Source organism: Pseudophryne corroboree, chromosome 6 (assembly GCF_028390025.1).
Source record: "Pseudophryne corroboree isolate aPseCor3 chromosome 6, aPseCor3.hap2, whole genome shotgun sequence".
NCBI classification, from domain to species: Eukaryota; Metazoa; Chordata; class Amphibia; order Anura; family Myobatrachidae; genus Pseudophryne; species Pseudophryne corroboree.
This window is the reverse complement of record NC_086449.1, coordinates 637332079-637360050: the sequence shown is the minus strand read 5'-3', so window position 1 is coordinate 637360050 and position 27972 is coordinate 637332079. Positions and strand designations below refer to the sequence as shown.

The 27972-nt window shown below is 47.0% G+C and overlaps 1 protein-coding gene across 5 annotated transcripts in view; it reads left to right on the top strand.

Annotated features, from left to right (window-relative positions):
- RNF14 (ring finger protein 14) overlaps positions 1–27972 on the top strand; it is a 161753-nt gene that overhangs the window by 63566 nt on the left and 70215 nt on the right. For 3 of the 5 annotated variants that reach the window (XM_063928148.1, XM_063928147.1, XM_063928149.1), the window contains exons 4-6: positions 23129–23638; positions 25242–25470; positions 25822–25863. In XM_063928148.1, the coding sequence (XP_063784218.1) occupies positions 23129–23638; positions 25242–25470; positions 25822–25863 (781 nt within the window). The remainder of the gene's footprint in view (positions 1–23128; positions 23639–25241; positions 25471–25821; positions 25864–27972) is intronic. The other 2 variants (XM_063928151.1, XM_063928150.1) reach the window with 1 other exon arrangement.

The following is a 27972-nucleotide window of genomic DNA, read 5'->3' as shown; positions in this document are numbered from 1 at the left end:
CACACCAGGTAGTCCTAATTCTTTCTTAGAGTGCCCAGTTTCCTTCGGAGCCCGCTATTCCCCATGGTCCTTACGGAATTCCCAGCATCCACTACGGACTGCGAGAAATAGAATTACCGGTGAGTAAATTCTTATTATGTGTAAAAATCCCCTGCCATAATATTAATATAAAGAGCGGGAGAAGCCCGCCGAAAAAGGGGCGGGGCTATCTCCCTCAGCACACTGGCGCCATTTTCTCTTCACAGCTCCGCTGGAAGGACGCTCTCCAGGCTCTCCCCTGCAGTTTCCAGGCTCAATAGGGTAAAAAAGAGAGGGGGGGCACTAAATTTAGGCGCAAAACTGTGTATTATAGCTGCTATAGGGAAAATCACTTTGTGTAGTGTAAATCCCTGTTTATATAGCGCTGTGGTGTGTGCTGGCATACTCTCTCTCTGTCTCCCCAAAGGACTTTGTGGGGTCCTGTCCTCAGTCAGAGCATTCCCTGTGTGTGTGTGTGCGGTGTGTCGGTACGGCTGTGTCGACATGTTTGATGAGGAGGCTTATGTGGAGGCAGAGCAGGTGCCGATAAATGTGATGTCACCCCCTGCGGGGTCGACACCAGAGTGGATGGATATGTGGAAGGTATTAACCGACAGTGTCAACTCCTTACATAAAAGGCTGGATGACGTAACAGCCGTGGGACAGCCGGCTTCTCAGCCCGTGCCTGCCCAGGCGTCTCAAAGACCGTCAGGGGCTCAAAAACGCCCGCTACCTCAGATGGCAGACACAGATGTCGACACGGAGTCTGACTCCAGTGTTGACGAGGATGAGACGTATACACAATCCACAAGGGGCATCCGTTGCATGATTACGGCAATGAAAAATGTGTTACACATTTCTGACATTAACCCAGGTACTACTAAAAAGGGTATTATGTTTGGGAAGAAAAAGCAGCCAGTGTTTTTTCCCCCATCAGATGAGTTGAATGAAGTGTGTGAAGAAGCGTGGGGTTCCCCCGATAAGAAACTGGTAATTTCTAAAAAGTTACTGATGGCGTACCCTTTCACGCCAGAGGATAGGTCACGTTGGGAGATATCTACTAGGGTGGATAAGGCGCTCACACGCTTGTCAAAAAAGGTGGCACTGCCGTCTCAGGATACGGCCGCCTTGAAGGAGCCTGCTGATAGAATGCAGGAGGCTATCCTGAAGTCTGTATATACACACTCAGGTACTATACTGAGACCTGCACTTGCTTCAGCATGGATGTGTAGTGCTGCTGCAGCGTGGTCTGATACCCTGTCAGATAATATTGATACCCTCGACAGGGATACTATTTTGCTAACCATAGAGCATATTAAAGACGTTGTCTTATATATGAGGGATGCACAGAGGGATATTTGCCGGCTGGCATCTAGAATTAATGCAATGTCCATTTCTGCCAGGAGGGTATTATGGACCCGGCAGTGGACAGGTGATGCTGATTCTAAAAGGCATATGGAGGTTTTGCCTTATAAGGGTGAGGAATTGTTTGGGGATGGTCTCTCGGACCTCGTATCCACAGCAACAGCTGGGAAATCGACATTTTTACCTCAGGCTCCCTCACAACCTAAGAAAGCACCGTACTATCAGGTACAGTCCTTTCGGCCTCAGAAAGGCAAGCGGATCAAAGGTGCTTCCTTTCTGCCCAGAGGCAGGGGGAGAGGGAAAAAGCTGCACCAGACAGCCAGTTCCCAGGAACAAAAATCCTCCCCTGCTTCCACTGAGTCCACTGCATGACGCTGGGGCTCCACATGTGGAGCCAGGTGCGGTGGGGGCCCGTCTCCGGAACTTCAGCGACCGGTGGGTTCGCTCACAGGTGGATCCCTGGGTTCTACAAGTGGTATCTCAGGGATACAAGCTGGAATTCGAGACGTCTCCCCCTCGCCGTTACCTCAAATCGGCCTTGCCAGCCACTCCCCAGGACAGGGAGGTAGTACTGGTGGCAATTCACAAGCTGTACCTCCAGCAGGTGATAATAAAAGTTCCCTTCCTTCAACAGGGACGGGGTTACTATTCCACAATGTTTGTGGTACCGAAACCAGACGGTTCGGTGAGACCCATTCTAAAATTGAAATCCTTGAACGCTTATATAAGGAAGTTCAGGTTCAAAATGGAATCGCTCAGGGCGATTATTGCAAGCCTGGAAGAGGGGGATTACATATTATCAATGGACATCAAGGATGCTTACCTACATGTCCCCATTTACCTACCTCACCAGGAGTACCTCAAGGTTGTGGTACAGAACTGCCATTACCAATTCCAGACGTTGCCGTTTGGTCTGTCCACGGCACCGAGGGTGTGTTCCAAGGTAATGGCCAAAATGATGATACTCCTTCGAAAGAAGGGAGTTATAATTATCCCGTACTTGGACGATCTCCTTATAAAGACGAGGTCCAAGGAGCAGTCGTTGATCGGAGTAGCACTATCTCAGGAAGTGCTACAACAGCACGGCTGGATTCTGAATATCCCAAAGTCGCAGCTGGTTCCTACGACGCGCCTGCTGATATTGGGCATGTTTCTGGACACAGAACAGAAGAAGGTGTTTCTCCCGGAGGAGAAGGCCAAGGAGTTGTCATCTCTGGTCAGAGACCTCCTGAAACCAAAACAGGTGTCGGTGCATCATTGCACGCGAGTCCTGGAAAAGATGGTAGCTTCTTACGAAGCAATTCCCTTCGGCAGGTTCCATGCAAGGAACTTTCAGTGGGACCTGTTAGACACCCCGAGGGCCAGGGTGTCTCTGCTGTGGTGGCTGCAGAGTACTCATCTTCTCGAGGGCCGCAGATTCGGCATTCAGGACTGGGTCCTGGTGACCACGGATGCAAGCCTCCGAGGTTGGGGAGCAGTCACTCAGGGAAGAAACTTCCAAGGACAATGGTCGAGTCAGGAGACTTCCCTACGCATAAATATTCTGGGATTTACAATGCCCTAAGGCAAGCAGAACCCCTGCTTCAAAACCAGCCGGTGCTGATTCAGTCAGACAACATCACGGCTGTCGCCCATGAAAACCGACAAGGCGGCACAAGAAGCAGGTTGGCGTTGGCAGAAGCCACAAGGATTCTCCGATGGGCGGAGTATCATGTGCTAAAACTGTCAGCAGTGTTCATTCCGGGTGTGGAAAACTAGGAAGCAGACTTCCTCAGCAGGCACGACCTCCACCCGGGAGAGTGGGGACTTCATCCAGAAGTCTTCACGCAGATTGTGAACCGTTGGGAATGGCCACAGGTGGACATGATGGCGTCCCACCTCAACAAAAAGCTAAAAAAGTATTGCGCCAGGTCAAGAGACCCTCAGGCGATAGCTGTGGACGCACTAGTGACACCGTGGGTGTACCAGTCGGTTTATGTGTTCCCTCCTCTTCCTCTCATACCCAGGGTACTGAGGATAGTAAGTAAGAGAGGAGTAAGAACTATACTCGTAGTTCCGGATTGGCCAAGAAGAACTTGGTACCCAGAACCACAAGAAATGATCTCGGAGGACCCATGGCCTCTGTCTCTCAGACAGGACCTGTTACTGCAGGGGCCCTGTCTGTTCCAAGACTTACCGCGGCTGCGTTTGATGGCTTGGCGGTTGAACGCAGGATCCTAACGGAAAAGGGCGTTCCAGATGAAGTGATTCCTACGCTGTTAAAGGCAAGGAAAGACGCTGCCTGAAGTTCAGACGTTGTTAAGGGAGTGCTGCATATTCAGCCCCTTTTGTGCCTCCAGTGGCACCTTGGGATCTCAACGTAGTGTTGGATTTCCTAAGATCACATTGTTTTGAGCCACTTCAGAACGTGGAGTTGAAGTATCTCACGTGGAAAGTGGTCATATATATATATATTTGGCCTTGGCTTCGGCTAGGCGTGTGTCAGAATTGGCGGCTTTGTCATGTAAAAGCCCTTATCTGATCTTCCATAGGGACAGGGCAGAATTGAGGATTCGTCCCCAATTTCTCCCTAAGGTGGTATCAGCGTTTCATTTGAACCAACCTATTGTGGTGCCTGCGGCTACTCGGGACTTGGAGGCCTCCAAGTTGCTGGATGTAGTCCGGGCCCTGAAAATCTATGTTTCCAGGACGGCTAGAGTCAGAAATACTGACTCGCTGTTTCTCTAACGTCCTAAGTGGATGCTGGGACTCCGTAAGGACCATGGGGAATAGCGGCTCCGCAGGAGACAGGCACAAAATAAAAGCTTGAGATATCAGGTGGTGTGCACTGGCTCCTCCCCCTATGACCCTCCTCCAAGCCAGTTAGATTTTTGTGCCCGGCCGAGAAGGGTGCAAACTAGGTAGCTCTCCAGAGCTGCTTAGAATAAAAGTTTAGTTAGGTTTTTTTATTTTCAGTGAGTCCTGCTGGCAACAGGCTCACTGCATCGTGGGACTAAGGGGAGAAGAAGCGAACTCACCTGAGTGCAGAGTGGATTGGGCTTCTTAGGCTACTGGACGTTAGCTCCAGAGGGACGATCACAGGTTCAGCCTGGATGGGTCACCGGAGCCGCGCCGCCGTCCCCCTTACAGAGCCAGAAGAGACGAAGGTCCGGTGAAAGCGGCGGCAGAAGACATCCTGTCTTCAAGACTAAGGTAGCGCACAGCACCGCAGCTGTGCGCCATTGCTCTCAGCACACTTCACACTCCGGTCACTGAGGGTGCAGGGCGCTGGGGGGGAGCGCCCTGAGACGCAATATAACACACATATACCTTAGCTGGCAAAAGGAATACATCACATATAGCTCCAGGGCTATATGGATGTATTTTTTCCCCTGCCATTTTACACAAAAAAGCGGGAGTTAAGGACGTCGTGAAGGGGCGGGGCCTATCTCCTCAGCACACTGGCGCCATTATTCCCTCACAGCTCCGCTGGAAGGACGGCTCCCTGATTCTCCCCTGCAGTACTGCATCTGATTCAGGGTAAAAAAGAGAAGGGGGGGCATTTTGGCAGCAAATAACTAGATTAACAGCAGCTATAAGGGATTAACACTTATATAAGGTTATCCCTGTATATATATAGCGCTGGGTGTGTGCTGGCAGACTCTCCCTCTGTCTCTCCAAAGGGCTAAGTAGGGTCCTGTCCTCTATCAGAGCATTCCCGGTGTGTGTGCTGTGTGTCGGTACGCGTGTGTCGACATGTATGAGGAGGAAAATGAGGTGGAGGCGGAGCAGTTGCCTGTGTTAGTGATGTCACCCCCTAGGGAGTCGACACCTGACTGGATGATTGTGTTTAAGCAATTAAGTGATAATGTCAGCAATTTACAAAAAACTGTTGACGACATGAGAAAGCCGGCAAATCAATTAGTGCCTGTTCAGGCGTCTCAGACACCCTCAGGGGCCCTAAAACGGCCGCTACCTCAGTGGGTCGACACGGATCCAGATACAGATACTGAATCTAGTGTCGACGGTGACGAGACAAACGTAATGTCCAGTAGGGCCACACGTTACATGATCACGGCAATGAAAGAGGCATTGAACCTTTCTGACACTACAAATACCTCAAAGGCGGGTATTATGTGGGGTGTGAAAAAACTGCCAATAGTTTTTCCTGAGTCTGAGGAAATAAATGAGGTGTGTGATAAAGCGTGGGTTTCCCCCGATAAAAAACAGCTAATTTCTAATAAGTTATTAGCACTATACCCTTTCCCGCCAGAGGTTAGGGCACGGTGGGAAACACCCCCTAGGGTAGATAAGGCGCTCACACGTTTATCTAAACAAGTAGCGTTACCGTCCCCTGATACGGCCACCCTCAAAGAACCAGCTGATAGGAGGCTGGAAAATATCCTGAAAAGTATATACACACATACTGGTGTTATACTGCGACCAGCAATCGCATCAGCCTGGATGTGCAGTGCTGGAGTCGCATGGGCGGATTCCCTGACTGAAAATATTGATACCCTGGATAGGGACAATATTCTGTTAACTATAGAACATTTAAAGGATGCATTGCTATATATGCGTTATGCGCAGAGGGATATTTGTACCCTGGCATCAAGAGTAAGCGCAATGTCCATCTCTGCCAGAAGAGCATTATGGACCAGACAGTGGTCAGGGGACGCAGATTCCAAACGGCACATGGAAGTATTGCCGTATAAGGGGGAGGAGTTATTTGGGGCTGGTCTAACAGACCTGGTGGCCACGGCAACGGCTGGAAAATCCACCTTTTTACCCCAGGTTACTTCACATCAACAGAAAAAGACACAGTCTTTTCAAACTCAGTCCTTTCGTTCCCATAAGTACAAGCGAGCAAAAGGTCACTCTTTTCTGCCCAAGGGCAGAGGAAGAGGAAAAAGGCAGCACCATGCAGCCGCTTCCCAGGAGCAGAGGCCCTCCCCTGCTTCTGCCAAGTCTTCAGCATGACGCTGGGGCTTTACAAGTACGGTGGGGGCCCGTCTCAAGAATTTCAACGCGCAGTGGGCTCACTCGCAAGTGGATCCCTGGATTCTACAGGTAGTATCACAGGGGTACAAACTGGAATTCGAGGCGTTTCCTCCTCATCTGTTCCTGAAGTCTGCTTTACCAAAGTCTCCCTCCGACAGGGAGGCAGTTCTGGAAGCCATTCACAAGCTGTACTCCCAGCAGGTGATAATCAAGGTACCCCTCTTACAACAGGGGAAGGGGTATTATTCCACACTATTTGTGGTACCGAAGCCGGACGGCTCGGTGAGACCAATATTAAATCTAAAATCTTTGAACACTTACATAAAAAGGTTCAAATTCAAGATGGAGTCACTCAGAGCGGTGATAGCGAACCTGGAAGAGGGGGACTATATGGTGTCGCTGGACATCAAGGATGCTTATCTCCACGTCCCAATATATCCTTCTCACCAAGGGTACCTCAGGTTTGTAGTACAAAACTGTCATTATCAGTTTCAGACGCTGCCGTTTGGATTGTCCACGGCGCCTCGGGTCTTTACCAAGGTAATGGCCGAAATGATGATTCTTCTACGAAGAAAAGGCATCTTAATTATCCCTTACTTGGACGATCTCCTGATAAGGGCAAGAACCAAGGAACAGTTAGAAGTCGGAGTGGCACTATCTCAGGTAGTGCTAAGTCAGCACGGATGGATTCTAAATATTCCAAAATCGCAGCTGATTCCAACGACACGTCTACTGTTCTTAGGAATGATTCTGGACACAGTCCAGAAGAAGGTGTTTCTCCCGGAGGAGAAGGCCAGGGAGTTATCCGAGCTAGTCAGGAACCTCCTAAAACCAGGACAGGTCTCAGTGCATCAGTGCACAAGGGTCCTGGGAAAAATGGTGGCTTCTTACGAAGCGATTCCATTCGGAAGATTCCATGCAAGAACTTTTCAGTGGGATCTACTGGGAAAATGGTCCGGATCGCATCTTCAGATGCATCAACGGATAACCCTGTCGCCAAGGACAAGGGTGTCTCTCCTGTGGTGGCTTCAGAGGGCTCATCTACTAGAGGGCCGCAGATTTGGCATTCAGGATTGGATCCTGGTAACCACGGATGCCAGCCTGAGAGGCTGGGGAGCAGTCACACAGGGAAGGAATTTCCAGGGCTTGTGGTCAAGCATGGAAACATCTCTTCATATAAACATTCTAGAACTAGGGGCCATTTACAATGCCTTAATTCAAGCAAAACCTCTGCTTCAGGGTCAGGCGGTGTTGATCCAGTCGGACAACATCACGTCAGTCGCCCACATAAACAGACAGGGCGGCACGAGAAGCAGGGGGGCAATGGCAGAAACTGCAAGGATTCTTCGCTGGGCGGAAAATCATGTGATAGCACTGTCAGCAGTGTTCATTCCGGGAGTGGACAACTGGGAAGCAGACTTCCTCAGCAGACACGACCTTCACCCGGGAGAGTGGGGACTTCACCCAGAAGTCTTCCACCAAATTGTAAACCGTTGGGAAAGACCAAAGGTGGACATGATGGCGTCACGTCTAAACAAAAAACTGGACAGATATTGCGCCAGGTCAAGGGACCCTCAGGCAATAGCAGTGGACGCTCTGGTAACGCCGTGGGTGTACCAGTCAGTGTATGTATTCCCTCCTCTGCCCCTCATACCGAAAGTATTGAGAATCATAAGAAGGAGAGGAGTAAGAACTATACTCGTGGTTCCGGATTGGCCAAGAAGGTCTTGGTACCCGGAACTTCAAGAGATGCTCACGGACGAACCGTGGCCTCTACCTCTAAGACAGGACCTGCTACTGCAGGGGCCTTGTCTGTTCCAAGACTTACCGCGGCTGCGTTTGACGGCATGGCGGTTGAACGCCGGATCCTGAAGGACAAGGGCATTCCAGAAGAAGTCATCCCTACTCTGGTAAAAGCCAGAAAGGAAGTAACCGCAAAACATTATCACCGCATTTGGCGTAAATATGTTGCGTGGTGTGAGGCCAAGAAGGCCCCTACACAGGAATTTCAACTGGGTCGTTTCTTGCATTTCCTGCAAACAGGACTGTCTATGGGCCTAAAATTAGGGTCCATTAAGGTTCAAATTTCGGCCCTGTCGATATTCTTCCAGAAAGAACTGGCTTCAGTACCTGAAGTTCAGACATTTGTGAAAGGGGTGCTGCACATACAGCCTCCTTTTGTGCCTCCAGTGGCACCTTGGGATCTCAATGTTGTGTTGAGATTTCTAAAATCACACTGGTTTGAACCATTGTCTACGGTAGATTTAAAATATCTCACGTGGAAGGTGTCGATGCTGTTGGCCTTGGCTTCAGCTAGGCGTGTGTCAGAATTGGCGGCTTTATCATGTAAAAGCCCTTACCTAAATTTTCATTCTGACAGGGCGGAATTGAGGACTCGTCCTCAATTTCTACCTAAGGTGGTTTCTGAATTTCACATGAACCAACCTATTGTGGTACCTGTGGCTACTAGGGACTTAGAGGACTCTAAGTTGCTGGACGTTGTCAGGGCCTTGAAAATATATGTTTCCAGGACGGCTGGAGTCAGGAAAACTGACTCGCTGTTTATCCTGTATGCACCCAACAAGCTGGGTGCTCCTGCTTCAAAGCAGACGATTGCTCGTTGGATTTGTAGTACAATTCAGCTTGCACATTCCGTGGCAGGATTGCCACAGCCAAAATCAGTAAAAGCCCATTCCACAAGGAAAGTGGGCTCATCTTGGGCGGCTGCCCGAGGGGTCTCGGCTTTACAACTTTGCCGAGCAGCTACTTGGTCAGGGGCAAACACGTTTGCTAAATTCTACAAATTTGATACCCTGGCTGAGGAGGACCTGGAGTTCTCTCATTCGGTGCTGCAGAGTCATCCGCACTCTCCCGCCCGTTTGGGAGCTTTGGTATAATCCCCATGGTCCTTACGGAGTCCCAGCATCCACTTAGGACGTTAGAGAAAATAAGATTTTACTTACCGATAAATCTATTTCTCGTAGTCCGTAGTGGATGCTGGGCGCCCATCCCTAGTGCGGATTGTCTGCAATACTTGTATATAGTTATTGTTACAAAAAATTCGGGTTATTATTGTTGAGCCATCTTTTCAGAGGCTCCTTTAAATTTATCATACTGTTAACTGGGTTCAGATCACGAGTTGTACGGTGTGATTGGTGTGGCTGGTATGAGTCTTACCCGGGATTCAATATCCTTCCTTATTATGTACGCTCGTCCGGGCACAGTATCCTAACTGGCTTGGAGGAGGGTCATAGGGGGAGGAGCCAGTGCACACCACCTGATATCTCAAGCTTTTATTTTGTGCCTGTCTCCTGCGGAGCCGCTATTCCCCATGGTCCTTACGGAGTCCCAGCATCCACTACGGACTACGAGAAATAGATTTATCGGTAAGTAAAATCTTATTTTATCCTGCATGCACCCAACAAGCTGGGTGCTCCTGCTTCTAAGCAGACTATTGCTCGCTGGATCTGTAGCATGATTCAACTTGCACATTCTGCGGCTGGACTGCCGCATCCTAAATCCGTAAAAGCCCATTCCACGAGGAAGGGGGCTCTTCTTGGGCGGCTGCCCAAGGGGTCTCGGCATTACAACTTTGCCGAGCTGCTACCTGGTCGGGGTCAAACACGTTTAAAAAAATCTACAAGTTTGATACCATGGCTGAGGAGGACCTTGAGTTTGCTCATGCGGTGCTGCAGAGTCATCCGCACTCTCCCGCCCGTTTGGGAGCTTTGGTATAATCCCCATGGTCCTTACGGAGTACCCAGCATCCACTAGGACGTCAGAGAAAATAAGAATTTACTCACCGGTAATTCTATTTCTCGTAGTCCGTAGTGGATGCTGGGAGCCCGTCCCAAGTGCGGATTTTCTGCAATACTTGTATCTAGTTATTGCTTAACTAAAGGGTTATTGTTATGAGCCATCTGTTCAGTGAGGCTCAGTTGTTATTCATACTGTTAACTGGGTATAGTTATCACGAGTTGTACGGTGTGATTGGTGTGGCTGGTATGAGTCTTACCCTGGATTCCAAATCCTTTCCTTGTAGTGTCAGCTCTTCCGGGCACAGTTTCCCTAACTGAGGTCTGGAGGAGGGGCATAGTGGGAGGAGCCAGTGCACACCAGATAGTACCTAATCTTTCTTTTAGAGTGCCCAGTTTCCTGCAGAGCCCGTCTATTCCCCATGGTCCTTACGGAGTACCCAGCATCCACTACGGACTACGAGAAATAGAATTACCGGTGAGTAAATTCTTATTTTTCTTCTCATCCTCAGGTATGTTCAAATCTCACACTGTAATCTGCCTATAGCAATCTGAACCTCTACAGAACATCTCTGTACTCAATGTATGTTCAAATCTCACACTGTAATCTGCCTATAGCAATCTGAACCTCTACAAAACATCTCTGTACTCAATGTATGTTCAAATCTCACACTGTAATCTGCCTATAGCAATCTGACCCTCTACAAAACATCTCTGTACTCAATGTATGTTCAAATCTCACACTGTAATCTGCCTATAGCAATCTGAACCTCTAAACATCTCTGTACTCAATGTATGTTCAAATCGCACACTGTAATCTGCCTATAGCAATCTGAACCTCTACAAAACATCTCTGTACTCAATGTATGTTCAAATCATTTGTAAGATAGTTATGTGATTTCTGGTTTTGTTTGTAATTTAAATTACCTGTGTTTCAAATTTTGGTTAGTGCTGCATTTTTAATGAGGGCAGACTGGGTTGGTGTTTGCTTAGTCAAACACTGTGTAATCTAACCCCTTTGATTAGTGGGACATTTGTCTCAGCTGTAGTTGTGTCAATGTACCATAGTATATCTGTAGCTTCAGCCATGCACAGCTGTGCGTGTTAGCTGTGCGTTCCAGTACTCAAAGCGTTCCTATCTCTAAGCGTTTTGAAAAGTAACAGTTAAAAAAACAGTTGAACAAACATTGAACAACATCAAGAAAGAAATCCAGAACATTATGTGGACTCACCAAACCTCTGCTATGAAATCACCAGGACTACACCCACTAACCCTCTGGCAGAGAACATCAGCAGTTCCTTACAGGCTTACCCCTCAAGTGAGCAGGGAGCACTGGTGGGGAGAGCACCAAAGCCTGGCTCAGCATGATTATTTTCCTCAGATTTGAGTGTGCTCCCCACATTCTCTTACCCCCCACCGTACTGCTCCAATTAGACCAGGATAATTTCCCTTCTTTCGTTGTTTACCTGCAAAGATGATCTCATCATGTGCTTTCTTCTTAAAAAAAACAAAAAACACTTTTACTGCATATTACCACCCTACCGTGTGGTATTCCTGTGAGGTGTGCTTCCACTGATTGCACACCCTGCCCTCAGCATCTAACACAGTGCACCCCAAATGGGGGCCTCTGGTGGTTCCTCTGCGGGCAGGATGTGCCTCACGTGGATTGCTCATACAGGTTATATCATACGACTACACAAGTGCTCGTTCTCCCATGTATGCATTGGGCCCATGTATGGCTTACCTCCCAGTCTAACCTCTCTAGCGTACCCAATATGGTTGCCTCATCTGGTACGCTTGTGGATGGGATGGAAATACATGGACCTGATAGTTTTGTTTGTACCCTACTCTGAATTTTAGGATGCTGCAATCACACCCATTTTGTGTCACCTCTTCTAGGGATGGACTATTCCACCCAGGGTAATCCTACGCTGTGCGCCGAAGATGGCTGCCGCACCTGGTACCCTGTAAGGGTGGAATACACAGCCCATGGAAGTTATTACCCAATATGCCTACACCAACCCTGCATTATGATTACTCTATGCCTTTTAGATTTTCATTTTTATGCCTGTGTATTGCTGTATTAATCTTCTGTATTATGCTTGTTTTGATGTAAAGCGCCTTGAGTCCTGTTTGGAGAAAGAGCGCTATATAATTAAAATTATTATTATTATTATTATTTGGTTCTGAAGTGGACAAATGGATTTCTCAAGATACTGGGGGAAAGTCTGTTTTCCTAGCGTTGCTTGCACCAGTTCTGAAACGGAAATTCTGTGGACCAGCATTCGAGTCCTTCAGACCTCAGTCCTTAAGAGGCCGTGCTCGAGGTACAACCATACAGAGTAGATAAGGTAGAGGACGTGGTTTTCAACAAACCACTAACCGTCGTCAAGACACAAAGACCGCTGACAAACCAGTGTCATGACAGGCTTCCAGCCCATCTCGGATCTTCAGTTGTGGGAGCATGCCTTCAAAAGTTTAACTTGGCATAGTTTCAGACAACCACAGATGGGTGGATCCGCAATTTAGTGTTCAAAGGTTACAAAATAGAGTTCGATTGTGTACCACCAATGTAGTTTTTCAAGACAGGTCTGCCTGTGTCAGCAGACAAGAAGGCAGTTCTGCAGACGACTATTCAGTTTTTAGTAGATTCAGCAGTTTTAATCCAGGTAACAGTACACCAACAAGGTCAAGGGTTTTATTCCAATCTTTTTGTAGTACCTAAGCCGGACGGCTCGGTCAGACCGATATTGAACCTAAAGGGGCTCACTCAGTATGTCACTACAGATTCAAGATGGAATCCCTGCGGTCAGTGATTGCAGGTTTAGAACCTTGGGAATTCATGATTTCGCTGGATCTCAAGGATGCGTACTTACACATTCCAATTTGGCCACCTCATCATACGAACTTAAGGTTTGCAGTACAACAAACCCATTATCAATTTCAAACACTACCGTTTGGCATCTCATCAGCGCCTCGGGTATTCACTAAAGTGATGTCTGTGATGATTGCTCATCTCAGGTCTCTGGGAGTGATAATAGTTCTGTACTTACATGACCTTCTCATCAAGGCTTCGTCTCAATAAATACTCCTTCAAAATGCCTTACTGATGTACAAGGTACTAGTTCAGCACGATTGGATTGTCAACTTAAAAAAATCAAGCCTGGTCCTGTCTCAAAAGATTCAATTTCTAAGAATGATTCTGGATACGGTGGATCAACGAATTTAGCTGCCAGAGGAGAAAGCACAAAGTATTCTTCATCTGGTACAGTTAGTGCTCAAATCTCGGATAGTCTCAGTGCACTTGTGCATTCGACTGTTAGGAAAGATGTCGCATCTTTCGAAGCACTCCAGTTTGGTAGATTTCACTCACGTCCTTTTCAACTAGATCTTCTCACACAGTGGTCAGGCTCTCATCTACAAATTCATCAGTTGGTGCGGTTGTCTCCAAAGGCCAGAGTATCACTACTCTGGTGGCTCCAAATACAAAATCTTCGGAGTCTGGAATTAGATCATTCTGACAACGGACGGAAGTCTCAGGGGTTGAGGAGCAGTAGTCCTACATTGTCATCTTCTGGGTCTATGGTCAGACCAAGTGAGATTACTGTCAATAAATGTCCTGGAACTCATACAACGCTCTGCGACAGGCAGTTCACATACTCCAGTCTCAGACTTTTCAGGTTCAGTCAGACAACGCGACGGCACTCGCATACATCAACAAACAAGGTGGAACTCGAAATCGCATGGCCATGCGAGAAGTTGCTCGAATTCTGATTTGGGCCGAGCTTCCACTGATTGCACACCCTGCCCTCAGCATCTAACACAGTGCACCCCAAATGGGGGCCTCTGGTGGTTCCTCTGCGGGCAGGATGTGCCTCACGTGGATTGCTCATACAGGTTATATCATACGACTACACAAGTGATATCCAGTGATATTATCAGAAGTGTTCATTCCGGGAGTGGACAACTGGGAAGCACATTATCTCAGTCGTCAGTATTTTTTATCCAGGAGAATGGGCCTTGTACCCAGAAGTGTTCCAGATGTTAGTCCAGCAGTGGGGTTACCCACAGGTGGATCTGATGGCATCTCGCCAAAATCATCAGACACCTCCAGTATGTGTCCAGAACAAGAGATCCAAAGGCAGTGGCAGTGAATGCTCTCTCAATAGCATGGCCATACAGCCTTGTGTATCTATTTCCACGATTTCCGCAGCTTCCTTGGTTGATCAAGCGGATCAAAAGAGAGTCCACAACCGTCATACTAGTGGCGCCTCATTGGCCTCATAAAGCGTGGTTCTCGGATCTCTGCGGTCTACTCGCAGACGATCCATGGCCACTTCCGCTACATCCAGACCTTCTACAACAGGGTCCGTTTCCCCAATTTAGCGCGGCTGCGTTTGACTGGGTGGCTGTTCAAACCGCTCTCAAGACAAGAGAGCATTCCGGAGTCAGTTATACCAACCATGGGGGTCATTCCGAATTGATCGCTCGCTAGCTAGTTTTAGCAGCCGTGCAAACTGTATGCCGCCGCCCACTGGGGATGTATTTTAGCTTAGCAGAAGTGTGAATGCTTGTGCAGCCGAGCTCTGCAAAAACAGTTTGTGCAGTTTCAGAGTAGCTCTGAACCTACTCAGCGCTTGCGATCACTTCAGCCTATTCGTGTCCGGATTTGACGTCATACACCCGCCCAGCGAGCGCCCAGCCTCGCCTGCGTTTTTTCAGACACACCTGCGTTTTTGCAAACACTCTCTGAAAATAGTTAGTTGACACCCAGAAACGCCCCCTTCCTGTCAATCTTCTTGTGGCCTTCAGTGCGAAGAAAAACTTTGCTAAAACCTGAGCACAGCCACAAAGGGCTTTGTACCCGTATATCACGCGTGCGCATTGCGGGGCATACGCATGCGCATAAATGCCGTTTTTTCACCTGATCACTGCGCTGCAAAAATCGCCAACGAGCGATCAACTCGAAATGACCCCCCATGTTACATTCTAGGAAGCCAGTTACAGCAGCTCATTATCACAGGATTTGGCAAGCTTATATTGGTTGGTGTGAATCCCTGAAGTTTCCGACATCTTCTTTAAAGTTATCCCGTCTTTTGCTATTTTTACAGATGGGGTTAGGTGGAGCACTACGTTTAGCGACACTAAAGGTGTAGGTTTCTGCTTTGTCCGTTTTCTTTCAGCACCATTTGGATCTTTTGCCAACAGTGCATACGTTCCTTAGAGTTCAACCTCCGTTTATACCTACTGCTCCATAGGACTTGAATCTAGTTTTAGACTTTTTGCAGTCCTCAATTTTTGAACCCTTACAACAAGTGGATGTTAAGTTTCTGACTTGGAAAAACAGTTTTTCTTCTAGCCTTAGCTTCGTCAAGGCATGCTTCTGAATTATGTGCGTTGTCATGCAAACCACCGTATCTGGTGTTTCATGATGACAGAGCGGTACTTCGAACGAATCCTGCTTAATACATGAATCAACCAATCAATCGTAGGTAGTATCCTCTTTTCACATGAATCAACCAATCGTAGTTCCAGTTTTCTCAGAAGGTTCAGTAACTCCAGCTTCTTTGGATGTGGTTCACGCGCTTCGCATTTATTTAGCCCGAACTTCAACAGTACGTAAAGCAGATACATTGTTTGTTCTCTATGATGCAGTCAAGATAGGGTTGCCATCTTCCAAACAGACGTTGGCTATATGGATTAAGCTGACCATTCGTCAAGCTTACTTTCATGCTAGTCTACAACCGCCTGCATCTATTTCAGCACATTCCATGCGTTCTGTGGGAACGTCATGGGCAGCAGGTCGTGGGGCTTCCACGACACAAGTTTGCCTTGCAGCTACATGGTCATCAGTGCACACGTTTGTGTGCTTTTACAAGTTTGATACTTTTGCGGCTTCAGTATCTAGCTTTGGCCATCTAGTGTTATAGGTGCCAACCAGCTCTCCCGCTCAAGGGGGAAACTTTGGTACATCCCAAGAGTACTCCAGTGACCCCTAGTGGATGAAAAAGAGAGGTGGATTTTGGTAATTAACAAAAAAATAATTTTCTTTGAATCCATAGGGGTCACTGGACGCCCGCCCAGAGCAGTTTCACTTGTTTTGTGGTAAGTTCAGTATGTCTTATGGTAACACATTATCACTGGCTTGTTTGAATGCTACGGTGATTATCTGTTAACGTGTCAACTTTCCAGTTGTCCGTTATGTTATAATGGGGCAGATTTATTAAACTGGAGAAGGCATAAGGAAGTGATAAACCAGTGATATGTGCAAGGTGATAAAGGCACCAGCCAATCAGATCCTAACTGTTAATTTACATAATGGAGCTGATTGGCTGGTGCCTTTATCACCTTGCACATATCACTGGTTTATCACTCCCTTATGCCTTCTCCAGGTTAATACATCTGCCCCAATGTTATATGTAATTCTCCATTATTCATTCTCTCTTTCGCTCCTGTTCGGCTCAGCAAAAAAACACTGAGGCATCTTGGGAGTATGGAGGGGGTGGAGGGTTACTAATTTAAATATTTAAATGTGCCTGTCCCTGCTAACGCCCCATCCATATCCCAAGAGTACTCCAGTGACCCCTATGAATTCAAAGAAAAGGATTTATCTGATTAGTACCAAAATCCACTTATCTGTTAGCAGCATCCCACTTAGTGTAGCTTACTGATAAGCGTATTTGTTTCCTGGCAGCTTCTGCTTGGGAGCTGTTTCCTGCTTCTTCTATCTTGTTATTGTCCTCTATCATGCTGTCTTGCCAGTTTCACCTGGTCCGGTAGTGTAATGTGATGTGATTGCTCTCTGTGGCGGGGGATCTCTTGTACGTAGTTCGGCAGAAATCGAAGGGTTCCCCCATAACGCTCTTGTGGTATGTTTTAAGGGATTCCCTTTGTCTAGCATCCATCTAGCCATTGGTTCATATGTGAAACTGTTTTTGCATATTTCCGGCAGTTTGGAGTCTATCTTTTTCTCTGCAGTATGAAATCTGTGTAATGCCAGCACGTGGTCTATGAAAATGTTATATACTTTGTAAACGCTGCTCCCAAGTTTTATTTACTTATAAAACGTTATATTTGTATATCAATATGGAGTTTCTTTCATGTTAAATATTTATGTTTAAAGATTTATATTTTGCCAGCTTCTTTTTTCTAGCATCTGTAAGGGATGCTGGGGTCACTTAGTACGATGGGGTATACATGGGGTCCTAAGGAGCACTTTAAATTCCTTCAACTGGGTGTGCTGGCTCCTCCCCTCTATGCCCCCTTCCACAGCCAGTTTAGAAAAATGTGCCCTCGGGAGAGGATGCACACTCTGGAGCTCCAGAGGATTTTTGTTTAGTTTCTTTGAAAAGTTTGTTTTTTTCGGTATGCTGTTTGGGCGACAGCATACCTACGCCATTGAAGGGTGGTTTTACTGTGGGCACGGCGCCTTAGCGCACCCACAGCACGCCGCACACCCCTAACCTGAGCCTGAAAATGAGAAGGGTGGTGAGTACATACTGCTAGGGGGGTCCCTCAGTTTTGTGCGGCGAAATCGCAGGAGCGGCATACGGAACCTCCCTGGGGTGTGGTTCATCAAATCGACAGTATCTAGGTCGACAATGTTTAGGTCGACCACTATAGGTCGACAGTCACTAGGTCGACATGGATGGAAGGTCGAAAGGGTTTCTAGGTCGACATGTGCTAGGTCGACAGGTCTAAAGGTCGACATGTGCTAGGTCGACAGGTCTAAAGGTCGACATGAGGATTTTTTATTTTTTTTGGCGTCGTTTTCTTCGGAGAGTGACTGGGATCCCAAATTAGTGCACCGCGTCCCCTCGCATGGCTCGCTACGCTCGCCATGCTTCGGGCATGGTGCCTTCGCTCCGCTACCGCTTCGCTCGGCACAGATTACCGTTCCAATCGTAGTCCACATGGATCGTTAAGTATGAAAAAATTCAAAAAAAGAAAAAAAATGTGAAAAACTCATGTCGACCTTTAGACCTGTCGACCTAGCACATGTCGACCTAGAAACCCTGTCGACCTTCCATCCATGTCGACCTAGTGACTGTCGACCTATAGTGGTCGACCAAAACATTGTCGACCTAGATACTGTCGATCTTCAGACCGGATCCCGTCCCTTGGCCCCCTGTGTAGACTGGCCAGCGGTTTGGTGCAAACAGGTAATTTTACTACGTTTGCCACCACAGGAGACATTTGCCAGTATAAAAAAGATGCATAGCTCCAGTGCCATTACGGGGGCGGAGCTAACTCAGAGCGGGACCAGTGGCTTCCTGGCGCCTTCCTCTGCTTCCAGCAGCAGCAGCACGGCACACAGCTCCTCCAGGTACACTCCAGATACGCAGGAAATTGGTACAGAGATGTTAGTAAAGGGGAGAGCCGCTAGTATACATAAAAATAGAGTTCTGAAAGGGACAAACTCCGGTGTTTACACCGAACTCACAGTGTAATATACAGCCTGCAGTCTTACTGAGTCTGCTAGGCTTGGCGTGCTGGTCCTTTTCTCTCTGGATCTCCTACTCACATTCCAGTCTGGGCAGGCTTGCTCTATACTTGTCTGTGTGGTTGTGTGTGAGTGTTTTTGTCTCCTATAAACATGGTAAAACACCAATTATGCATGGTATGTAATACCAGATTCTCCCCCTCTGTGGCTGGTTCCCTCTCATGTGAACAATGTAGCCAGTTCTCCCAAGTTAGTGAAGCAGCTGGGGATGAGGTTCAAGAGCCATTCTCTACCAATGACAAGAGACCTTCTTCAGCAAGGCCCGTTCATCTTCCAGGACTTACGGCGGCTTCGTTTGACGGCATGGCGGTTGAGCGGAACATCCAGGCTCGCAAAGGCCTTTCCAGAAAGATTATTAAAACCATGGTTCAGGCCAGGAAGCCTGTGACGTCAAGACACTACCATCATATCTGGAGGAGATATGTCTCTTGGTGCGAGGAGCGCACATATCCTTCTGCGGATTTTCACCTGGGATGCTTCTTGCGTTTCCTGCAGGCTGGAGTGGATATGAGCCTACGTCTGGGCTCCCTTAAGGTCCAAATTTCGTCCCTCTCTGTTTTATTCCAGAATAAGTTAGCAGTGTTGCCAGAATTTCATACCTTCTTGCAAGGAGTACTTCGCATACAGCCTCCTTTTGTGCCACCAACGGCACCCTGAGATTTGAATGTGGTATTGGATTTTCTACAGTCCTCCTGGTTTGAACCGTTGATGACAGTAGAAGACAAGTACCTTTACGTGGTGTTACTGGCCCTAGCTTCTGCTAGGCGTGTCTTTGAATTGGGGGCCTTGTCGTGTAAAAGTCCATACTTGGGCCCTCATTCCGAGTTGTTCGCTCGCTAGCTGCTTTTAGCAGCATTGCACACGCTAAGCCGACGCCCTCTGGGAGTGTATCTTAGCATAGCAGAATTGCGAACGAAAGATTAGCAGAATTGCGAATAGAAATTTCTTAGCAGTTTCTGAGTAGCTCGAGACTTACTCAGCCATTGCGATCAGTTCAGTCAGTTTCGTTCCTGGTTTAACGTCACAAACACACCCAGCGTTCGCCCAGACACTCCCCCGTTTCTTCAGACACTCCCGCGTTTTTCCCAGAAACGCCAGCGTTTTTTCGCACACGCCCAGAAAACGGCAAGTTTCCGCCCAGAAACACCCACTTCCTGTCAATCACAGTACGATCACCAGAACGATGAAAAAACCTCGCTATGCCGTGAGTAAAATACCTAACTTTTGTGTAAAATAACTAAGCGCATGCGCTCTGCGAACCTTGCGCATGTGCAGTAAGCGACTAATCGCAATATAGCGAAAATCGGCAACGAGCGAACAACTCGGAATGACCCCCTCGGTCTTTTATGAAGACAGAGCAGAACTCCAGACTAGGCAGCAGTTCCTGCCGAACGTTGTCTCTGCATTCAACTTGAACCAACCTATAGTGGTCCCATCAAGTTCTGGCACTTCTGCTCCTCCGGACGCATTGGATGCTGTGCGAGCCTTGAAGATCTATATTAAGAGGACGGCTCGGATCAGAAAGACAGATTCCCTGTTTGTGCTCTTATGATACGCAGAAGAAGGGTTGCCCTGCTTCTAAGCAGTCCATTGCTCATTGGCTTAGACTGACTATCCAACAGGCCCATGTGCCTGCAGCCTTACCTGTTCCGCAGTCTCTGAAAGCCCACTCTACAAAATCGGTGGGGTCTTCCTGAGCGGCTTCCCGTGGGGTCTCGGCCTTGCAACTATGCCGAGCTGCTACCTGGTCGGGGAAGAACACCTTTGTAAAGTGCTACAGGTTTGTTACGCTGGCCAAAGAGGATACCCAGTTTGGGCAGGCGGTGCTGCAGATGTCTCCGCACGTTCCCGCCCATTCTGGAAGCTTTGGGACGTCCCCATCGTACTAAGTAACCCCAGTATCCCTTATGGATGCTGGAGAAAATAGTATTTTAATTACCTACCGGTAAATCCTTTTCTCGTAGTCCATAAGGGATACTGGTCGCCTGCTTCAGTGCGTTGACTTTTCTGCAGGTTTTTCTTATGTACAAGTTTACCTGTTCAGCTGTTGCTGTTTTGTTGCTGGCCGGTTTATGTTGTGGTGTGCTGGTGCTTGAATCTCACCACTTTGTTATGTTCCTTCTCTCAAGTTTGTCCATTCTCCTTCGGGCACAGTTTTACCTAGACTGGGTGTGGGAGGGGGCATAGAGGGAAGGAGCCAGCACACCCAGTTGAAGAAATGTAAAGTGCATCGGCTCCTTTGGACCTCATTTATACCCCATCATACTAAGTGACCCCAGTATCCCTTATGGACTACGAGAAAAGGATTTACCGGTAGGTAATTAAAATCCTATTATTTACTTTGTTTACATGTGTGCCCAGTGAGATCTTCCTATAAGGAGTTTCTGTAGTATCTTTTTCTGTACCTAAACTGAGAAGTACAGCAACTTATTTCTTTATTTGGAACAAAAGTAATCTTTGATCTAATACATTACATGATGGATTTATTCAAGCTGCAAACCTCACTAAAAGTGGTTTAGTCTGCCACTGAGAGAAAGTTTTAAAAATGTTTATTGTTTAAAAGAAGGGGGTACTCATCTATATTAGATGTTTTTATATTACATCATTTATATAACAGGATATTCTACAGTTGTGCTCATAAGTTTACATACCCTAGCAGAATTTGTGATTTTCTGGCCATTTGTCAGAGAATATGAATGATAACTCACAAACTTTTCTTTCACTCATGGTTAGTGGTTGGGTGAAGCCATTTATTGTCAAACAACTGTGTTTACTCTTTTTAAATCATAATGACAACAGAAACTACCAACTTTAAGCAGCGATCGCTCCGTGAGTACCCCCCTTTAGGGACTGAGTAGTGTGTACAATGAAGGGCGGATGTTCATATGATAGTTTCAGATCGAAGAAAAAAAAACCTTGGGTCCTTTATCTAATTAGTCATGTGTGTAGAACATGATAAGGTTCACCAAACATTTGTGTCTATTACCACGTAATATGAAACCACAAATCTATTATTTTATGCTTGTCAGAAAGAAAACAGAAATCACAGTTTATCACTTTTTAACAATGGTCTTATACAGTTATCACCCCGTATTAGATGTGCAATTAGAGCTTTTCTATATAGAACTTTATTTTGTTTATCTAGTCAGATTGCTTAGATTTTAAGCAGCGATCACTCCGTGTGTACCCCTCACTGCGATAGCGATGCGCAGCCCTCCCCCCTCCCCCCCCCCCCCCCCCCCTGCTCCCCCCGCACGCTCAGCACACATCGCTCTGTGCTGAGCGGGGGAAGAGATCTCTCCCTAGATCTGCCCGTGAATACTGGCCTTAAGGATCGTTAAGGTGCCATTTTTAAATGCTTTAGATTGGCCCGATCACATACTGTACACACTACATTCGCTGCAAGATATAGACCCATATTGGTCCAATGAATGTGTGCAGCACTACTGATATGAAGAGCAGATCCAATGGGTTTTGGAATGAGCATCGGCATGTGTGTATCCACTGGACAATAATCAGTTCAGCAGCCGAGTACTGGCTGTTTAGCCCGATTATTGTACAGTATGTAGCCAGCTTAAGTATGGATAGTCAGTTAGCAATTATATTGTGTGATTGTCTGGGTAAGGGCTTCCTCTGCTTCTGACACTTGATGAATAGAATATCTAAATGTAATTAGACTGGGTCTCTTGTCAGCAGTAGATATGAGATGATGCAGGGTAAGCATTGCCACAGCACGGGGCACTTGTAAAAGATTTACTGGTAAAGGGGATACATTCATTATTTAAATAAATGGTGATGATTGCAGGCTGGCAGACTTTCATCAGTAATGAAGAATAGATCATTCGGTCGCATAGAAGAGCCAGGATTATTGTGCTGGAATATAGACAAAGTTCCTGAGTCGCACACTGTCCGCACACACAATGCCGATGTTCAAGTAGCTTACACAGCGTGTACGTGCTAAGGTGCTGGTGCAATCCATTCAGATGGTATCAGAAAGGTGGCGGAAAAGTGATGGACATTCCTGGGCCGTGACTGGGGGTGGCTATTAGTGCAGGCAAACATGAGCCATTCCTTAGGTGTATTATGGGAATGCAGTGGGCATGTCAGTGCAAGCGGCTGTGTTCCCGGTGGCATAGCAGGCCGTGATCAGACAGAGAAACTGCAGCTGCCATTGGGCTGGTGCAATTTTTGAAGGTGCGACCAGTGGTGGTTATAAAAAAGCACAGATCGATATTACAGCGTGCATGTCTCAGTCCTGGCATACTCAGCCGCGTGAGTGCACACTAGGGAAGGAGTTTGCAGGCCATTTGCATAATCTCACAGATGAGTGACCGTCAGAAGGCGCTGCTGCGTACGATTCCGAATTAGGTCCTTAATATTGTAGCTAATCTACTTAAGGTCATTATTTGCCACACCTGTTTTATGTAACCCACCTGTTCACCCATTGTCTTTCATGATATTGTTCTTTTCATTCATTTAATAAACATTCTCTGTTTAACGTTTCAGCTTAGTCTCCTGTGCCAGCACTTAGATGAGCTGTGGGAGGAGAATAGAGGATATGTTGTGTTGTTTGCCTGGATGCAGTTTCTGAAGGAGGAGACACTTGAGTACTTGAGTATAAAATCACCATATGAAATTCAAGTATGCAGTAATGGTTCCCAGAGCTGGATGCAAGCGCCTGGAAAGATGTATACCTGCAGTGCCTCAGTCACACCAGAAAGAGGCTCCTGTGACAAAAGAGCCATTCAGGACGTGCAGTCAGTGTCTGACTTGGTCAAATACATCTTGGACTTCAATGAAGCTCAGCAGAAGAAGTGCTTTAATAGCAAACTATTCTTGTGCAATATCTGCTTCTCAGAGAAGCTGGGCAGTGAGTGCACACACTTTAAGGACTGTCAGCATGTCTACTGCAACCTCTGCCTCAAAGATTACTTTGAAATCCAGATAAGAGATGGACAGGTCCATGCACTAAACTGCCCTGAGCCAAAGTGCACATCTGTTGCGACACCAGCACAGGTAAGCCATAGGATTCACCTCCTCTACTGCCATCTATGGGGGTCATTCCGAGTTGATCGTAGCTGTGCTAAATTTAGCACAGCTACGATCGTAAACTCAAACATGCGGGGGGACGCCCAGCACAGGGCTAGCCCGCCCCGCATGTCAGTGCCGGTCCCCCCGCACAAATACAAAAGCATCGCACAGAGGTGATGCCTGTGTATTTGAGGAGTTGCTTGTCGCTCCCGCAGGCCGCAGTGGCCTGCCCCCCCCAACGGTCCAGCCACGCCTGCATTGGCCGGACCGCTCGCCCTAAACGGCGGCTTAACGCCGCCATTCAGACCCCTCCCGCCTAGCGACCGCCTCTGTCTCAGAGGCGATTGCTAGGTTACAAAAGCTGCCATGCGCGTGCGCACTGCGGCACCGGCGCATGCGCAGTTCCGAGTCGATCGCTGCGCTGCGACAAACTGCAGCGAGCGATCGGGTCGGAATGACCCCCTCTGTGAGATACACCTGTCACTGCTGTGCATAGGGAAATACAGTGCTGTATCAGGAGAGTAACCTGTCATTACTGTCTGTGGGAAGCTACTGCATGAGGCAAATTAAGCTGCTGAATGCAGAAAATAACATCTATTACTATAAATATAGATATATATTTATATTAAAAAAAATACAGCATATAAGTCTTTACTTGTACTCTATATGGAGAAATAAACCTCTAAGTCACAGTATGGCCTCATGCTGGGACTTGTAGTTCCACACAGGGTGGGCTGTTACAGACCACCTTGTTTTTTTGTTTTAAAAACACTTTTTTTTTATTATTATGCTGTGACTTCTTGACACAAGCCCAGTATACTATGAGACTAGTGTTTATTCAAAATGTTTAATGCTAGTGGCATGCCCAATGCCCGTTTCATATTACTATTCAGATTTATTTAAGTATAATAAGTAATAAGTAGGACTAATGCGTAACATTAACCTGTTGTACTTATTTTTAAATAAGCAGTAGAGGAAGAGTAATGGGTAGGGATAATATAATTATACTCACAACTTAGTGCTCTAAAGCAGATGCTGTTGATAGTTATTGATCATGGAGTCAAGAATACCAACAATATTTGTTGAAATATCCAATCTTGTGGAAGGCACAGAGCAGATGTAGAGGCAACATGCCTTTTATACATGCAGGTATCAAATAATCAGTAAGTCCTTAACACTTTTATTTGATGTATAATAATACACAACGCTGTTATTTAGCTATTACTTATATATGTTTGTGGCATTAGCAATAAACATTTGGAACAGTTCTTAAGTACTATGTAGAGCTAGCAATATTGTACAGGTTGAGTATCCCTTATCCAAAATTCCAAATTTTTGTGTCCTCTACTGAGATAATGACATAATATATATATATATATATATATATATATATATATATATATATATAAAAATCTTTAAATATGTATATTTATAAATAATATATCTAATATGTATAATATTTATGTCACTATCTCTTTAGGGGACCCAAAAATGTGGGATTTTGGATAAGGGATACTCAACCTGTATTGACTTGTTATGTATTTCTGAATATTTAAAAGTGTAATGTCCTGTCAATGTGTGCTTCCAGGTGAAGGACCTTGTAGGGGAGGAGCTCTTCAGCCGTTATGACCGCCTCCTCTTGCAGTCTAGCTTGGATCTGATGGCCGATGTCGTTTACTGCCCCCGTCCCAGCTGTCAGACACCAGTAATGCAGGAACCAGGGGGGACAATGGGGATTTGTTCCAGTTGCCATTACGCTTTTTGCACCCTTTGCAAAATGACCTACCATGGAGTTTCCCCTTGCAAAGTAACAGCAGGTAGATTCATCAGCTCCTGTTTCTTAGCAGATATCATAAATAATAATATAATACTAATAATACTCTCCCTGTTGGCTGATTGTGGTGAAAGGGTCACTTCTCTTGTTTTCTGCAAAGTATGTCAAATCAAATATATAAACGTATCCATAAATTGTGATTCATTGTTTAGCCAATTGCATGTAAATAAATGACCAAAAAATTGGCAAATTTAAAAGATATAATGCTGAAAAATAACTGGTGGTCCCTGGCATTTATAAATGATGTACCTATGCCAGGAAGCCGACTGCAAGCAATATACTTTTGCAATCTTCTCTGCTGCAGTTATAATAGAAATTCCTGCTCTTCCTACAGAACTCACCCAACTTCTGTCCTGCCATCTTCCAGCAGATCCAGGTAGCTCTTTTAGAAAAATACATTTATGTATTTGGTTAAATTATACTTTAGCAGCAAATGGTGATATTGTATTTAAGGAGGTGCCCAGTCTTGGAACAGTTGGGGAATATTGCTATTTCTGCTGCGGGGTACACTGGGCTCCACAAGGATAGACATAGGGGTGTAGAGTAGGATCTTGATCCGAGGCACCAACAGGCTCAAAAGTTTTGACTGTTCCCAAGATGCATAGTGCCGCCTCCTTTATAACCCTGCCTCCCTGCACAGGAGCTCAGTTTTGTAGTTGGTGCCGCAGATAGCAGGCACATAACAGAGGGGTGCTCTGGGCAGCCCTAAGAAGAGCTTTTTTAGAAGAAAAGTGAAGACTTCAAGGGCTGCAGCAGTGTGTACATGTCTAGTGACATTCACTGCTGCAGCTCCATCTCTCCCCAGCGGCGCTGTACACTCCCGCGCCCTGGTTGCCGGGTAGCTACAGCAGGAGGCTCCGGTTTTCTTCTGGTCAGGCACACACGACTGGGGCTCTCCGGGAACGCGTGGCCGCGCTTCAGGAGGTGGTGAGTGGGTCCCGCTCGCGGGACCCGTGCTGTATCGTGATCCGGTGGGAGGCGGGCCGCGCGCGCTGGCGGTGGACACTGTGGCAGTACAGGCGATCCCACTAGATCACCAGGGCATGGGTGCAGGTCAGGTTTTCTCTTAAAAGCTTTTTATATGTAGCCCGCTGTACCAGGTGGTTTTGCCAGCAGGGGGATAAGGTTTAGACCTGAAGCCCCTCCCCCAGCCCCAGAGCGCCATTTCCAGTAAATGTTCCCACCCTGGGGCTGCATATCTGTCTCTCCCTCACTCCCTGTCAGTGTTTGGGCGCCATTTCTCTCAGCTACACTGTTCCTGGGACGGCTTGGGCAAATCCTCCTTTGTAAAGCCGCCTGGTTGTCAGCGCTGTGACTTTACATGACACTTAAGTATTCTACATGTCAATTAGACAGTATTAGTTAAGAAAGAGTGCATTTAGTCAGGGTTCTCTGGTACAAGTACCCTGTGATATACATCCAGTTCCTACTGTGCAGTGTTATATCTATTGATTACAAAGCTATATATATATATAAGCTGGTCCAGTGCAGTATTGTTGGTAATAACCTCTGCATTGTATAACTGTGACTATATGTGTGTGCATTTGCTTGCTGAGTGATTTCCATTTAGTGTCTCTCACTCAACTTGCTACCCCTATATTCTATAACCTGAGGGTGCTTGGTGCGTCAGGTTTTATAATAATATAGGATATTCACAAGATATACTCTAATACGTATTTCTCTGACGTCCTAGTGGATGCTGGGAACTCCGTAAGGACCATGGGGAATAGCGGGCTCCGAAGGAGACTGGGCACTCTTAAGAAAGAATCAGGACTACCTGGTGTGCAGTGGCTCCTCCCTCTATGCCCCTCCTCTAGACCCCAGTTAGAATCTGTGCCCGGCTCGAGCTGGATGCACACTAGGGGCTCTCCTGAGCTTCTAGAAAAGAAAGTATATTTAGGTTTTTTATTTTCAGTGAGATCTGCTGACTCACTGCTACGAGGGACTTAGGGGAGAGAAGCGAACCTACCTGCTTGCAGCTAGCTTGGGCTTCTAGGCTACTGGACACCATTAGCTCCAGAGGGATCGAACACAGGCCCAGCCTCGGTCGTCCGGTCCCGGAGCCGCGCCGCCGTCCCCCTTGCAGAGCCAGAAGCAAGAAGAACGTCCAGGAAATCGGCGGCTGAAGACTCCGGTCTTCATTAAGGTAGCGCACAGCACTGCAGCTGTGCGCCATTGCTCCCCATGCACACCTCACACTCCGGTCACTGATGGGTGCAGGGCGCTGGGGGGGGGGGGGGGGGGCGCCCTGGGCTGAAATAAGATTACCTTACATTGGCAAAAAAATACACATAATATAGTCATTAAGACTATATATGTGTAGAATCCCCTGCCATATATCCATAAAAAAAGCGGGAGAAGTCCGCCGTGAAGGGGGCGGGGCTATCTCCCTCAGCACACTGGCGCCATTTCCTCTCACAGCTCCGCTGGAAGGACGCTCCCCAGGCTCTCCCCTGCAGTTTCCAGGCTCAATAGGGTAAAAAAG